Source organism: Amblyraja radiata, chromosome 11, assembly GCF_010909765.2.
Source record: "Amblyraja radiata isolate CabotCenter1 chromosome 11, sAmbRad1.1.pri, whole genome shotgun sequence".
Taxonomy (NCBI): Eukaryota; Metazoa; Chordata; class Chondrichthyes; order Rajiformes; family Rajidae; genus Amblyraja; species Amblyraja radiata.
In genome coordinates, this window is record NC_045966.1 from 5771664 (window position 1) to 5788893 (window position 17230).

Consider the following 17230-nt stretch of genomic DNA (forward strand, 5'->3'; position numbering starts at 1 on the left):
AGATTATTATCTGAATGGTGGCCGATTAGGAAAAGGGGAGATGCAACATGGCCTGGGGGTCATGGTACACCAGTCATTGAAAGTAGGAATGCAGGTGCAGCAGGCAGTGAAGAAAGCAAATGGTATGTTAGCATTCATAGCAAAAGGATTTGAGTATAAGAGCAGGGAGGTTCTACTGCAGTTGTACAGGGTCTTGGTGAGACTACACCTGGAGTATTGCGTACAGTTTTGGTCTCCTAATCTGAGGAAAGACATTCTTGCCATAGAGGGAGTACAGAGAAGGTTCACCAGACTGATTCCTGGGATGGCAGGACTTTCATATGAAGAAAGACTGGATAGACTCGGCTTGTACACGCTAGAATTTAGAAGATTGAGGGGGGATCTTATAGAAACTTACAAAATTCTTAAGGGGTTGGACAGGCTAGATGCAGGGAGATTATTCCAGATGTTGGGGAAGTCCAGAACTAGGGGTCACAGTTTAAGGATAAGAGGGAAGTCTTTTAGGACCGAGATGAGAAAATCATTTTTTACACAGAGTGGTGAATCTGTGGAATTCTCTGCCACAGAAGGTAGTTGAGGCCAGTTCATTGGCTATATTTAAGAGGGGGTTAGATGTAGCCCTTGTGGCTAAAGGGATCAGGGGGTATGGAGAGAAGGCAGGGATGGGATTCAGAGTTGGATGATCAACCATGATCATATCGAATGGCGGTGCAGGCTCGAAGGGCCGAATGGCCTACTCCTGCACCTATTTTCTATGTTTCTATGTATTATAATGGGACTTCTTACCTCACTACAATGCAGGTTCCAAAGCTTCTCATAAATAATAAACCTATAGAAGACCAATTTGGCCAGCTGCCCAAATGGCTAATGAGCCCAATATTACCCTGGAGCTGGAAACATTCCTGAAAGTGGAATGAACTCAGGCGTGCTAGTTTTTGAACAAATATTAAACTTTAAAAAACTTCAGTCATGTGCCAGCCACATCATTCTTAAGACTCCCTGGGTTAAGAATTTTGGCAGGTAGATCCCCTCCTCTCTCTCTCCGAATGTTGGCCTATGCACGAGCCATTACGTCTGCTATAACACCTTCCTTGGGTTGTTGCCTTTGCTAGATGTCTAACCCATCAATGCAATTGACCGGTTCTATTCAAGAGGCAGGCCAACCGAGCTCTGTCGTTAGCTGGGACTCAGTGCAGTATGAAAGGGGAGAGAACCCTAAAGGTGCAGTCCCTCCCCATTGACTTTCACCCAAGAGAACTGAAGGTCTTGGTTTGAAGTCACAAAGAACACATGGCATTAGTTCAAGGAATAACAGGCCAGTTGTAAACATTCACCTTTCAGTCATCATCGCTAAAACAAGATACTGCCATCAGTCATTTTGCACGGGGGTTACGTGCTTGAAAAGCAGCACCCATCTCAAAAACGTGTAAATTAGACATATTTTTACCGCATGTAAATGGTCCAAATTTAGGGGGAAAAGATCCTAACTGTCCACATCACATAATAAATCAATTTTCACTGCCATTGCTCTTTTACCCTACTCAGTAATAAAGAAAAAACAAATGTAAAGACATCTCTGACGTAAATATTGTTGGTTTAAAATCTCTTTTTGAATGTTAACGCTAACACGTACATAGACGACTGGCATCTTCTGCTTGCACAAGATGATATAGGTGAGGCTTGGGGAGGGGGGCTGCTGTGAGTGGGGGTCCTCGGAAAGCAGCAACTCACTGAGCGCGTCACTGTTGTACTTGCTGTGCAGTACCTTGTCAGGCATTGCATGCAACTATGCTGCCAGGCGTAGGTTTGAGCACCTTCCTTCCAAATTACAAGCATGTAAAGCAGGCTTTGGGTATTAATTAATCAAGCCTGTTACTCCAAAATCGCATAAATTACACGCTTATAAAAACGCGAGGTGGCTGTAATATGGTTATTATCGCAGTCCTGTTTGTAAAGGCATGTAAGTTGTATGCTGTGTTTCCTCCATTTCAACAGTTTTAACATTATGAAACACTTTGCGACATCCTGAGATTATTAAAATACTTCAGCTTCGCCCTTTGCCAAAACACTCGACAGGGAAATAGTTGAAAATTGCCAAATGCGACACAAACAAGGTTCCAAAATTAATTATACTAGAGGAATGCAAGAAGAATGTTCAAGCCAGAAGAAAACTTTGTAGACTAACAGCTCTTGAGCCGCAGAGGGAAGACATCCACCATACTCAAAGCTAGAGGAAGAAATACGTGCAAAAGGCCCAAACATTGTTTTCAATATGAAGGAGCATTCAGGGAAAACACAGGGAATTACAGCATCTCACCAATGTTGGGATCTGGAAATGGTAGCTCCTTGGGACAACTGTAAATTGCTTCAAGATCAAAGGAATCTTTTCTGTAGAAAGTAAGAACTTTGGAGAATGGCGCTGCATGGTTCTTGGGGAACACCTCACAATCACTAAGGAGAAATTACAAACAAATGTGTATGATCCTTTTGCATCACAAACTACACACATCTCATCACAGCAATAATCTGAGGTAAGATATACAGTTATGGCCCTGTCCCACTGTACGAGTTCATTCAAGTGCTCTCCCGAGTTAAAAAAAATAAAACATTTAACTCGTGGTAAGCATGGAGAATGAACGTAGCGGGTACGTCGGAGCTCGGTGACGTCCCTTAGCGGCTTGTAACGCTAACGGCAGGTACTCGGGAAACGCGGTAAGCTCAGGAAGACTCGTGAAGATTTTTCAACATGTTGAAAAATGTCCACGAGAGCCCCGAGTACCTACGAGCGGCCATTACCGTAAATCTCCGAGTTCGAATCAGGGCAAACTCGGGAAAACTCTGTGAATGAAGTCGTACAGTGGGACAGGGCTTTTACACAAATATGTAAAATGTCTTCCATTCACTGGCTTCCAAGATGGCGCCCAACCCAGGTGACTATTTGCGTGTCAGCCACAGAAGTGGATCTACAATCGCATATTACAATTGCGCTACAATTTTAAATCTCCATCCTGTATCTATGCACTGTTAATGGTTTGATTGTAATCATGGATTGTCTTTCTGCTGAATGGTTAGCACGCACCAAAAGCCCCCGCAAAGCTCATTTTTAAACGTCCTCAATAAAGATTCTTACCACTTCCCCTCCGATGAGCTAGTTGTCTTTTATTTTAATAACAAAGCTGACAGCTTTAAAGGTCACCATTATTAATGGTCAACTGACCACTTAATTAGTTAACCAAATTTAAATGCCACGGTGTATTTTGGAATCACGAGTAACTCAGGAGTCTAGTAAATAGGTCAGCAACAGACTTGCTTGCTAGAGTGCCAACACGCACACATTGAGAAGGGGTTCTCTCATTCATTAACTAACCTGGGTCAGCAAAGGATAACAGAACTGAAATCCTCAATTGAGATGACCCTAGTGTAAACTATCTGATTTATCTGGAGAGTTAACAGGAAATGAAGTCGGAATCAGTGGCAAGGAGAATTGTGGCAGCTCTGAAGCTGATCGTTTTTTTTTTTGCTTCCTGGTATTTAACGGAAAGGAAGTTCATAAGTGATAGGATCAGAATTAGGCCATTCAACCCATCAAGTCTACTTGCCATTCGATCAATGGCTGATCTTACCTTCCCTCCTAACCCCATTCTCCTGCCTTCTCCCCATAATCCCCGACATCCACACCAACCAAGAACTTCAACTCAACTACAATTGGACAGTCCAAATATATCGACAGTTCAAGACGCAAATAAGGAAATTAGAGAGTTGGACAACAAGCAAGTAGTGTTGTTACAAATTCCTGCCATCAGTGGCGCTCTAGATCTGCCCACTGCCTGTGTCTGCGACTCGAGAGGCTGTGTGCGTGTAAATTGCAGGTTTTTATTGGTTGTAAGGAAGGGATTTCCTCATACGACGAGCCTACGAGCAAATTTCCTTGTCGTCCCGTTCGCGACTAAAAAAAAACGTTGCTTGACTACAGAATCGCTGGATGAAAGTCGGGCCCAACATCAACACCTTCAAAATCACAGATCGCAAGTTCAGGACAAAACATAAAAGTATGTACCGTAGGACGTTTATTTCAACTCTTATCTAGTTTTTAGCGTAATTTCATTTTAATTTGATGATACGAAATATGTTATTTAGGCACCGATATCGGCCGTGTCTTGCCTGCCGTCTGTGAGTGTGAGCAAAATCATGGCGGCGGCTACAATCCGATCTCTGTATCATAATCCACAAACATCCACTCTCAATATAATCAAATTCATTATTTTTTGCACAATTATGTCATAAGAAATCTAAATTATCTATATTTTGTGTTATTGTCTATCCATGATCAATATTTTCATACTAAATAACTGACTAAAAACTTCCACGGTACATAGTTTTTAGACAGATATTTAGTATGAAAATATGAACCCCGCCCCCCCTTAAATAAGAAATAGGCACAACTGCAGGTTCCTTTCCTTTTCTGCCATGACTTGAACCCTCCCCACCCACTTTTGTTTCCTGATATTCCGGAGCTGAGATGCGACTCCAAATCAGACGGCCGCACCTCGGCAATAAAACTCAATCTGTGTCAACTGCCTTCATTGGCAAGCCTTGCATCATTTCTATCAGACATTGGTGGATGGTGATAAAAGAACCACAGCAGTACAAGAAAAAAAATCTCCAGAGATGCTGCCTGACCGGCTGAGTTACTCCATCTGGTCGGCGCGGACACGGTGGGCCGAAGGACCCGTTCCCGCTCTGTATCTTAAAATTAAAGGCAGTATTAGCATTTGACCCAATGTTACCAGCATATCTACGATGAAGTCAACAATCAAGCGATTTAATTCTTGACAAGCAGACAGTTGCTACTTTATGGGACTGTCCCACTCTGGCGATTTTTCAGGCGACTGTCTTCCATCACCAGCCCGTTATGCAGGCGGGGGACAGGGCAAGTGGGGGGGAAGCGCTGTCTGAGTGAAATTCACACGGTGCAAAGCCAATGTGGTACAGACACACACCGTGATGAACGGGAAGGTTGGCGCTGTAATTAAGACGGCTAAAGCACAGTGTACGGTAAGTCCTTTAAAAGAGGGGGGGAGAGGGGGAAGAAGGAGTGGAGACAACTTTTAAGAAGCCAGAGATACACGGCTGTGAAGCTTGGCGGACATTTAACATTACCGGTCAGTTATCCTTGGTTCTGAAAACTACTGCGTTCTGAAAACTACTGCTTATGTTTTTCCCCCCCCAATGAAATTCACTGGTCAGCACCGGCTACAACCTAAGAGAACCTCCTGGCAACCCACTAGGACCCACCTACGGCACGGGAAATCTCGCTACGCTTCACGGTGGCTTCATTCCAGTCACTGCTAATTTTTCAACATGTTGAAAAATTTGCGGCGACCATAACGAGGCCGTGACTAGTTCCCAGAACCATGAAGACGGCTCCCCGGCCACCACCATAGTCTCCTGCAGTCGCCTAAAAAGTCGCCCAAGTGGGACAGGCCCCTTACCAGGGTCCCACACCACACCACACCCCATTCCAACAATTGAATGCAATATAAACATTCCTGAAAGTTAAAGGGAAATAGAGCAGTTGCCATCTTCAGCTGCTTCGATCTATGTTCGCCCTTGTTTATAATTCAGAAGTTTAAATGCTTACCCAAGACCTTCCTCAGCAGGTGAATTCCATCTCATGGAAATTGGGAACGGAACCAAGTCAGTGATAGAGAATTCCCTCACTTTGAAAGCTGGTGAAAGGATGGCACACTGCAAGGGAGAAACAAATTAAAACGTTACCTTAGACAGTTTTGGTAAATAACTGAAACAATTAGGTCATCTTAATTGCAAGATGGCAGAAGTAAGTAGGTTGAGTAACAATAAAGCAGGCCAATAAACAAAGCCTAATGGAAGCTCGATGGTCAGCATGGACTCAGTGGGCTGAAGGGCCCATTTTCATGCCTCATCTTCCAATTCAATAGGTAGATTTAAATCGAGAGACCAGTACTCAAATTAAAGGACACTTATGCCTCTTTGTTCAGAGTAGCAAAGTGTAGATTCTAATATTAATTTTCATGGGCCAATTTTAAATACATTGTTTAGCTAAATGCCAGTGATAGGTACACGGTCAAAATAAGGAATATAGAAATCACGGGTTATACATTTAAAAAAGGATTACATTTATTTATTACTTTTTGTATTATGTTCATAAGTTTATAGGAGCAGAATTGGGCCATTTGGCCAATCAAGTCTACTCCATTCTCCTGCCTTCTCCCCATGACTCCTGACACCCTAATGAAGAAAGTCGTTGAGAATCGCCCTTTGAACTCTCTCCCTGCACAAGGCTGACACCACATTTACAACACACAACCTCTATAAAATCACTGCAAGAAGCAGCGTGTGGCTTGCTGAATTTTCTTTATATTTTTACAGATTTGATCAGTTCAGAGCTCAACAAGTTATGATGCATCATAAGTCATGCCAAGTTTCTTACTGGAGAAACCTGTAATACGCTGCCAGGTCTATAGGGTGTAAGCTATAGGGGGAGGTTGAGTCGGCTGGGTCTCTATTCCATGGACCGCAGGAGGATGGGGGCCGATTCTATAGAGGTGTACAAAATCATGAGAGGAATAGATCGGGTAGATGCACAGAATCTCTTATCCAGAGTAAGGACCAGTGGACATAGGTTCAAGGTGAAGGGGAAAAGATTTAATAGGAATCTGAGGGGTAACCTTTTCACACAAAGGGTGGTGGGGGTATGAAACAAGCTGCCAGAGAAGGTAGTTGAGGCTGGGACTATCCTATTGTTTAAGAAACAATTAGACATACATGGATAGGACAGGTTTGGAGGGATATATATATATATTAATAAAAGACATACCACCCTCTCCCCATACGACAACTGGATTGGGGGCATCACCACTTGTCTCTGTTACAAACTAAAACAATCAAACAATCTTTGCAATCAAAATACAATAGGCAGAGGAGGGATGGTGGGGGATGAAGGAAAAACACCCAACCCTATTTGGTGGACAAAGACCATCCATTAATGATCAACGGCACCACAGGCAAAAGCAATAACCCGGCTGCCAGTTAATACAATGCATTGGACAATAGGCTATCTACGTAAGTTTTATAATTGTACACAATTGTATCGTAACAAAATATAAAGTTAGCTGGCTTTCCAATTTCTCCCTTCCAATCAATAAACTCAAAGGGAATATTCATTGTAATTGGAATTGAAATGTTTGTGATGGTGCATCGTCCACTAATCCAAAACAGAACATCACATTTCATTTGTTTAAGAAAGAACTGCGGATGCTGGAAAAATCGAAGGTAGACAAAAATGCTGGAGAAACTCAGCGAGTGAGGCAGCATTTATGGAGCGAAGGAAATGGGCGATGTCTCGGGTCGAGACTCTTCTTCAGACTGACTATTCCTTCGCTCCATAGATGCTGCCTCACCTGCTGTTTCTCCAGCATTTTTGTCTACCATCACATTGCATTTCCATGGCACAATAAAAAAAATGCCAAAGTCTCTTATCACGAGAGTCTGTTGAACTACCTACCATGACTTAGAACATATGTTGTCTAGACTGCTTACCTGCAAAGCACAGCCACGAGCTACAGCTTCATCTGCATTTAAAGTAGTACTGAAGGGTTTTCCAAAGAATTTAGTAATTCTCTCTTTAATAGCAGGGGTACGAGTTGCTCCACCCACAATCTCGACAGCATAAATATCCTCTCGTTTAAGCTCTATGGAAAAGAGAAACATGTATCACTGCTGGACTATAGTAGCAGCTTTTTACTGGTGGAGTATATCAGTTGTGAGATAGAGATAGAAAAGCATGTTCCATCATGAAAGTATTTTTTTAAGAACGCCTTTTAATATCTGGTATTAGGATCAGAGTTGCTCAACATGCTGTAATAAGGCCATTCAGCTCATGTGCAATACTTTTATTCTGTAATTAGAAACCAGAAAAAAAAATACGAACAGTCAAAACTAATCCAGTCACAAGGAACTGCAGATGCTGGAATTTTGATCAAAACACAAAGTACTGAAGGCACTGAGTGGGTCAATAGACAATAGATGGAGGAGTAGGCCATTCGGCCCTTCAAGCTAGCACTGCCATTTAATGTGATCATGGCTGATCATCCCCAATCAGTACTCCGTTCCCGCCTTCTCCCCATATCCCGACTCCGCTATCTTTAAGAGCCCTATCTAGCTCTCTCTTGAAAGTATCCAGAGAACCGGCCTCTCTGAGGCAGAGAATTCCACAGACTCACAACTCTGTGAGAAAAAGTGTTTCCTCGTCTCTGTCCTAAATGGCTTACCCCTTATTCTTAAACGGTGGCCCTTGGTTCTGGACTCCCCCAACATCGGGAACATGTTTCCTGCCTCTAGCGTGTCCAAACCCGTAATAATCTTATATGTTTCAATAAGATCCCCTCTAATCCTTCTAAACTCCAGAGTATACAAGTCCAGCCGCTCCATTCTCTCAGCATATGACAGTCCCGCCATCCCGGGAATTAACCTTGTAAACCTACACTGCACTCCCTCAATAGCAAGAATGTCCTTCCTCAAATTAGGGGACCAAAACTGTCAGGCAGCATCTGTGGAAGGAATGAACAGAGAGGACTTAAGAGGGATTATGGGTCGGGACCCTTCTTCAGACTGATCAGATCAAAAATTAACGTAATTAAAAATGAATACTCACTGGTTTGCTCCAGAAGACTACGAAGAGGGGACTCCAGTCTGGACAAAAGTGGACCACACATCTCTTCAAACTGGCCCCTAAAAACGTTACAAAACAAAAGTGATTGTGTTTGAAAATTTGGTTCAAAATGTTCATCCAGCAACTTTTAAAAGGTAACTAGATAAAAATATATTCTGATTTAAAAAAAAATCTGGTTATTTAAATTGCATTTTTAGATTGTTCCTCTAATGAAACATCCTAATAATAAATTAGTGTAATGCAGCAGACTAAATGGTTATTCAAACTGAGATAAGCACCAACTAAATTATGAATCAAAGCATTGCTACACTTCAATTCAAAAATCTGCTTCTTTGACACCAACGTTCCCAAGTTCAAAAAACAAATGTGGAACGGCACAACTTCCCAACCCTTTCTCGTGTATGAATGAATACTTTGTCACATGTGACAAGTCACAGTGACATTTCTTGCCTGCAAACCCAAGGTATGCAATAGTCACCACATGAAGAGCACACAGAGTTCCAAAGCATCCCGCGCCATGTCCAGACGGAACCCCAGGTAGAACAGTAGGGAACAATTTTCACATCGGATACCGTGGTACCATTATCACCCTTTCATAAGCTACTCACAATGGGCAATATTCATCAGCCTTGCCATGAATCGTCAAATCTCAAAGAATGATATAAACATTCAAATTCAACATTAACGTTAGTGAAATGTGACGGTAAGCTCAGTTTGTCTTTCAGACGAAGATAATCCATTCAATAATACATCTTTTTAAAAATCCATTTATCCCAGCAGTTTTGTGAAAATCTAATGCAATTTGTCATTCCTTGCACAAAATAAAGATTAATTTTCTACGTTTTTTAATGTTAGGAATGACACAGCGGTAGAGTTGCTGCCTTACAGCGCTAAAGACCCAGGTTTGATCCTGACTACGGGTGCTGTCTATACATAGTTTGTATGTTCTTCCTGTGGTTTTCCCCCCAAGTGCTCCTGTTTCCACCCGCACTCCAAAGACGAATAGATTGGTAGGTTAATTGACTTTGGTAAAGATTATAAATTATAAATTGTCCCTAGTGCGTAGGGACATTCAACATTAATATTACAGTGAAATGTGACAGTAACCTGTTTGTCTTTTAATTGGTTGGCGCAGACTCAGTGGGCCGAAGGGTCTGTTTCTGCGCTGTATCTCAAAACTAAGTTTTGAAATACCAGACAATTATACATATATACTTTAAAACATAATAAAACATGAGAGGTGTTTCCCTATTCCCTAGTTCAGGTCTTGAGGCTGTCCTTTGCGTAAGTGAATCATTAGGCTCTGCTGAAAATGACATTTTGAAGCAGTAGCTTTTGAATTGCATGGAGAAATAGCTGCCAGCCATGTCCAGCAAATGAATCACTTCCTATTTTGAGTTTTACACAGCTGCTGATATCATGACTGCATTATCCGTTATGGTCTTCCAAATGTGCACAGTATTCAGTCCTATCGACAAACATACATCCTAAAGCTCTGACTTTTCACTAAACACAATTTAATTGCAGCATTGAATTTGTCAACTACAGAACTCTGGAGTGCAGCGATGATCGGTCTCATGGACTGGACAGCTAGATAAATGCTCTCCAATTAGGAAGATAGCAAGTCTGGAAAAAGCAGACATGTTTAGTATGCAATAATCACATTTTAAATATCAGTATTCTAGCCACCTGCCATAGATAGAAGATTTTTTTAAATGAGTTAGGTGGTAAAAGGAAAATAAATTGTTCCCCCTCTACTTAACACCAAGCTTTACAAAAACTTGTTATCAGGCTTTTGTTAAACAAATATTCCTTTATAAACTATTTATCCTTGCACATTTGGTGTAGGTCATATGAAAACCTACGAGTTATCCATAACTAGCATAAATATCCTCAATGCCAAATCACTACACCTCAACTGTACAATCAGTTTCAAAAGACAAATCAGCTCCTGTTTCCCATTAATGCTCATTGCATGAAATTCAAATTACATTTTTTAAACACCTTCTGACAGTGAAATACGGAAGAGAGTATACGGACACATACAAATTGGATCATAGGAAATTATCTTTCCATGCATTTTAAGGAGAAGATAAGCTATTCTGTACCACACAGTGCGTTCATCCCAATAACTAGTTAGTACAAACGCTGCATCTCAAATCCAACATTGGTTTGTACCTGTTTAATACTCCAGAAACATCAATGTCATTCATGAAACACTCGATATTCAACGGTAGGTCAGAAGCATTGGCACTCATCAGTTTCTTCAGCTTTTCACATTCCTGAGAAAGGCGGATTACTGCTCGAATCTTTGATTTCACATCCAGTTTGTACTTTTTACTGAATTCTTCACAAAAGTGATTCACTAGCATCTCATCAAAGTTTCTTCCACCCAAGTTTGGGTCAAAAGCAGTAGCAAGCACCTAGTACGACACAAACATCAGTTAAAATGGCATGGGAACAAAAGATACAAATTCCAAAAATAAACGTTGCGACGTTTCCAGGCGCATCCTCATTTCTCGCATCTCTTTTTAAAAACACGTGCTCACCAACCAACAGTAATTCATATTTAAAAAAGTTGATTGGGAGTTGAAGTTGGCAGAGTAGAGTGGAACCACACATCTCCAGATTCAGGGATAGTTTCTTCCCCAGCTGCTATGAGGCAACTGACCCTTCCTATCAACGGCTAGAGAGCAGTCGTGAGCTACTATCTACCTGTAGACATAGTCCTGTAGGTCTGTGTCCAAGATGGCTGCCGTGAAGAGAGAGTGGACGCTGGCGCGCTTTGGCTGCCGCTGCTCTCTCTTCACACTGTGTTTTTGATTTTCTGTTTTTGGATTGAATTCTGTTTTTAATTTGTGGCTCTGTGATGTCTTTATTACTTGTTATATTCCGATTATATGTTTTTATTCCGATTACTATGTAAGGTGTCCTTGAGATGTCTGAAAGGCGCCCATTAAATAAAATTTATTATTATTATTATTATTATTATTACCTCATTGCAGACCCTCAGACTATCTTTGATCGGACTTTATCTTACACTAAACGTCATTCCCATTATTCCCTTTGTTATGTAGGTTGCTCAATTGTAATCATGCATTGTCTTTCCACTGACTGGTTAGCACGCAACAAAATCTTTTCACTGTACCCCGGTGCACGTGGCAATACACTAAAATAATCTAACATGCTTGGATGATTTTGAAAAGGTATAATGACTATCAGCTACAAATGTACTTGCTAACCTCTTTTACTATTAAAGAGTCATAGAGTGATACAGTGTGGAAACAGGCCCTTTGGCTCAACTTGTCCACACCGGCCAACATCTCCCAGCTACACTAGACCCACCTGCCTGTATTTGGTCCATATCCCTCCAAACTTGTCCTATCCATGTACTCTCTTCTTAAACATTTGGAAAGTCCCAGCCTCAACTACCTCCTCTGGCAGCTTGTTCCATACACCCACTATCCTTTGTGTGGAAAAAGTTACCCCTCAGATTCCTATTAAATCTTTTCCACTTCACCTTGAACCTATGACCTCTGGTCCTCGATTCCCCTACTCTGGCAAAGAGATCCTGTGCATCTTCCCGATCTATTCCTCTCATGATTTTATACACCTCTATAAGATCACCCCTCATCCTCCTGCTTTCCAAGGAATAGAGACCCAGCCTACTCAACCTCTCCCTATAGCTCACACCCTCTAGTCCCGGCAACATCCTCGTAAATCTTCACCGAACCCTTTCAAGCTTGACAATATTTTTCCATAACATGGTGCCCAGAACTGAACACAATACTCTAAATACGGTCTCACCAACGTCTTGTACAACTGCAACATGACCTCCCATCTTCTATACTTATTCTTTACCATATTGATTTAGGTATGGAACTACTGCCAAAATATTATTCGCATATAGTTTTAAGAACTTGGAACAGTACAATCAGGGAATTGACCCTTCAGCCCCCAATGTCTCTGCCAATGATAATGCCAAATTATACCAGTTCCATCTGCCTGCATATGGTCTAAATCTCTCCATTGTGTGCTTGCTCAAGTGCTTGGGCAAATGTTACTGTATCTGATTTCACCATCTCTACCAAATGTGGTAGGTTCCAGGTACTCACCACAATCCAAAAATAAACTTGGCTCGTGAAACTCCTTGAATCTTTCCCCTTCTCACCTTAATATGTCCTCTAGTACCCGACATAGAAGGAAGCCATTTAGTCCATCGCGTCTGTGCTAACTGTGCTAAGTGATTGTGTGATACAATTTGTAATTTAAACTAACTAAATTAAGCCAGAACGACTTTAAAAGTCAAAATTTTTTCCAGAGATTAAACACTAAGCAAATCAATATTGGCTTTTCCATTAGCACCGTTTAATTCTATATCAAGTTTGTACGCATTTTCATTATACTTCTATAAAAAATCAAGTAATTAAGCTGAAGTGTGAATGAATACTGCTTCATCTTACCTTCAGTTTACCTTTATTGAATGCACAAATAGAAACCTGAAATGCAGAATGCCCCAAATCAACAAAAACAACATTCCTTGGCTTCTCCTCAGGGGCTGGTAGATCTTGCTTATAAATCCCATATGCAAGGGCAACTAGAAATAAATCAATAGGTGCAATTACAAAATGTACAAAATTACAAAAGAGAACCAATTTTAATTAACAGTAGAAAGTAAACATGCAGGTACAGCAGGCAGTGAAGAAATCTAATGGCATGTTGGCCTTCATAACGAGAAGATTTGAGAAAAGGAGCAAAGAGATCCTTCTGAAGTTGCACAGGGCCCTGGTGAGACCACATCTGGAGTATTGTGTGCAGTTTTGGTCTCCTAATTTGAGGAAGGATATCCTTGTTATTGAGGCAGTGCAGCGTAGGTTCACGAGGTTAATCCCTGGGATGGTGGGACTGTCATACGAAGAAAGATTGGAAAGACTGGGCCTGTATTCACTGGAGTTTAGAAGGATGAGACGGGATATTTTAGAAACATATAAAATTATAAAAGGACTGGACAAGCTAGATGCAGGAAAAATGTTGGAGAGTCCAGAACCAGGGGCCACAGTCTAAGAATAAAGGGGAGGCCATTTAAAAATGAGATGAAATTTTTTTTTTCCACCCAGTTGTGAATTTGTGGAATTCTCTGCCACAGAAGGCAGTGGAAGCCAATTCATTGGATGAATTTAAAGTGAGTTAGAGCTCTTGGAGCTAGTGGAATCAAGGGATATGGGGAGAAGGCAGGCACAAAATACTGATTGTGGATGATCAGCCATGATCACAATGAATGGCGGTGCTGTCTCGAAGGGCCTAATGGCCTCCACCTGCACATATTTTCTATGTTTCTATGAGAGGTCAACACAAAGGGGACAAAATAATGAAAAATCCAGAGGTATTTAACAATAGGCATTTAAAGATTATTTTTTCATCCTCTCTCATTCTGGGTTTGAGATAAGGGGATCTAGAATAATGCTGCTCTAGACATAACACCATCTGGCTAAGGGAGAAAACAGAATCCCCAATGAATGGATCAATGAGATTCTCCAGAAACAGCAAGCACATGTGGATACTAATTAAAGCTAATGGTGTTCCCACCCGGATATCATATCTTACAAAGAAAATATTCATGTAAGGTTTGATTCAAAACCACTGTTTAGTCTGATAAAAGTTTACCACATTAAAATAACACCATTCATCAACTTGTACACTTATCTGAATTTACATTCAGCAAATGACACAGCATGGTGGTGCAGATGTAGAGTTGGTGCCTGACAGCACTAGAGACCTAGGTTCGATATTGACTGCGGGTTCCTTCTGTACGAATTTGTACTTTGTCCTCATGACCTGCATGGGGGTTTCTCCCACATTCCAAAGATGTATAGTTTTGTCGGTTAATTGGCTTGGTAAAATTGTAAATTGTCTCCAATGTGTGTAGGATAGTGTTAGTGTGCGGGGATCGCTGGTTGGCACGGACTTGGTGGACAGAAAAGGCTGTTTCCGCGCTGTATCGCGAAACGAAACCACGGGCAAGAACTGTGAATAATCTCCCATCCCTCTCACCGCTACCAGATCATTCCTTTAACCAAAAAATAAGTATCCTAGATTCAATAATCGATTATCCAAAATTATCAAAGCTCTGTGACCAATGTCCAAATAGCAAAATATGAAATCATACCAGCAAATATTTAGACTAATACGAGCTTATATGTTAGATAGATTTCTGAGGGAAGCATTACATGACGGTGCTGTTAACTGGAGACAGAAAGATCCTGGGAAAATGATATCAGTTCTCTCCTGGGGGGGGGGGGGGGGGGGGGGGGGGGGGTAAGTAGGAGAGCACCATGTACAAGTAAGGCAGCTTACGCCCATAACGCCTTCAGGGGCGGAAATCGCTATCGAAACGTGGGGGAACACAATTTGGGGACAGTTTCTTGGTGGCCGCGCACACACGCGAGGTTTTGGGGGCTTCATCCATGGGCCTTGTGGACGGTAACATCGGGAGCTGACCTGGTTGGTGACCGACTCCGAACTCCAGCAACAGCAGCTTCGTCTGCCCAGAATCGTGGGGCTTGAATCGGCCCGTTCGCGGGGCCTTTCATCGCCAGCGCGGCTTAAAATCAGCAGGCGGGGGCTTCAACATCAGGAGCCTCGATTCAGCACTTTGATTTTAAGCTGCGCTGGGCGATGAAAGGCCCCGCGAACGGGCTGATTCAGCCCTTAGAAAGCGTCTGACACCTGCTTGACTCTTTCAAAAGCTACAATGTGATAAAATAACACTTGAACAAATAAAAATGAAGCAAATAAAGGCAAACAGAAGAACTAACCTTGGAGGGGGGAGAGAGAGAGAGAGAGATGGTAAAAAATTACTAAATAACGCGAGTGACCATGAATGAGGGACTTACCTGCAAGCCAGCCAGGAAACCCGTTCAACTTGAGCCCTTAATGCCCTGACCCGTTTAAATCTTTCCCATCTACCAATACATCCAACTAGTTCAAATGTAATTGTACCCGCATCAGACAGTTTTAAGAAATTCTCCTTGAATACCTTCAGTAATACTTGAATGTCAAAACACAATTGGTGACACATCGTGTTAATATGATGTTAATAGTGACATTTAACAAGCGCTTAACAGTGACACCCCCACTGTCTCTCGGAAAGCGGATATTTTAATAGATTTTTTCCTCCAAATTTCAAAATCCGGATTACAAAACATGGGGGGGGGGGGGGGGGGATTGTCCCCCACCTCTCGGAACATGGGAGGGATGTGCCCCTTCCACCCCCCCCCCCCCCGAGATTTCCGCCTATGTTTGCCAGACAGAATTTCATCTCTGTTTCTATGTTCTAGGTGGGAGAGCAAGGCGAGTGGAGGAAGGAGTTCATGGATTCACAGAAGTATGGATATGTTAACTAAGTGGATGAAATATTGGCAAATGGAATATAATGTGGCCAAATGTGAAATTGTGCATTTGGGAAGTAAAAACAAAAGAGTATTATTTAAATAGGGGAAAAAAACCCCAGCAGAAAGCTCCTGCACAAAAGGGATTTGGGATTCCTTGTGCATGAACAAAATCTCACACAAATGTGCAGCAGTTATTGGGGAAAGACAATGGAAATATTAGCTATTAATTCAAGAACCTTGGACTAGATAAGTAGAAGTCTTACTGCAACTGAACAAGGCTCTAGTAAGATCAAATCTAGAATACAGCAAATGTTTTTGGTCCTCCTACTTAATGAAAGATATTATGTTATTAGAGGCAGTTCAGAGAAGATTAACAAGGATAATCCCAAATAAGGTGGCCGAATTCTCCGAGGAGTAAAGGTTCAACTGGCTGGGACTCAGTTTACTGAAATTTAGGAGAAGGTACCTTATTGATACAACATTCTTAGGGGGCTCGACAGGTCAAATGCTGATCTGGATACTTCCAGGTCCTGGATATTTCCTCTCATGAGTTCTCAGAACAGAGGGCATCCATTTAAGATGAATACGAGATGAATACGAGGAAGAATGTATTGTCCCAGAGAGCTGAGAGGCTTAGGAACTCCATGCCAGACAGGGCTATGGGACGAGAGTTCCAGTGGTATGCTGTATTGTTAAACATGTTGCCCTATAAATGAGAAGTTATACCTACGACCAATATTAAAGATTTCAAACCTCTGTTCAACTGGAGCTACACATAAACCCAGAGTCGCATTCTTTATAATGAAAGAACATTAAATAATTGTCACTGTAGACAATAGGTGCAGGAGTAGGCCAGTCGGCCCTACGAGCCGGCACCGCCATTCAATGTGATCATGGCTGATCATCCCCAATCAGTACCCCGTTCCTGCCCCCATATCCCCTGACTCCGCTATCTTTAAGAGCCCTATCTAGCTCTCTCTTGAAAGCATCCAGAGAACTGACCTCCACCGCCCTCTGAGGCAGAGAATTCCACAGACTCGCAATTCTGTGTGAAAATATTGTTTGCGAAATATTGTTGCATGCCAAATGATTTACTGTAACCTCCAATACAGGCCACCCACACAAT

The 17230-nt window shown here is 41.9% G+C and overlaps 1 protein-coding gene across 1 annotated transcript in view; it reads right to left on the bottom strand.

Moving 5' to 3' along the window:
- The window catches only part of hspa4 (heat shock protein family A (Hsp70) member 4), a 47455-nt gene that overhangs the window by 16570 nt on the left and 13655 nt on the right, over positions 1-17230 (bottom strand). Inside the window, exons 6-11 of the mRNA XM_033029229.1 lie at positions 13177-13310; positions 10892-11136; positions 8696-8772; positions 7582-7733; positions 5642-5748; positions 2318-2451 (exon numbers count right to left, since the gene is read on the bottom strand). Of these exons, the coding sequence (XP_032885120.1) occupies positions 2318-2451; positions 5642-5748; positions 7582-7733; positions 8696-8772; positions 10892-11136; positions 13177-13310 (849 nt within the window). The remainder of the gene's footprint in view (positions 1-2317; positions 2452-5641; positions 5749-7581; positions 7734-8695; positions 8773-10891; positions 11137-13176; positions 13311-17230) is intronic.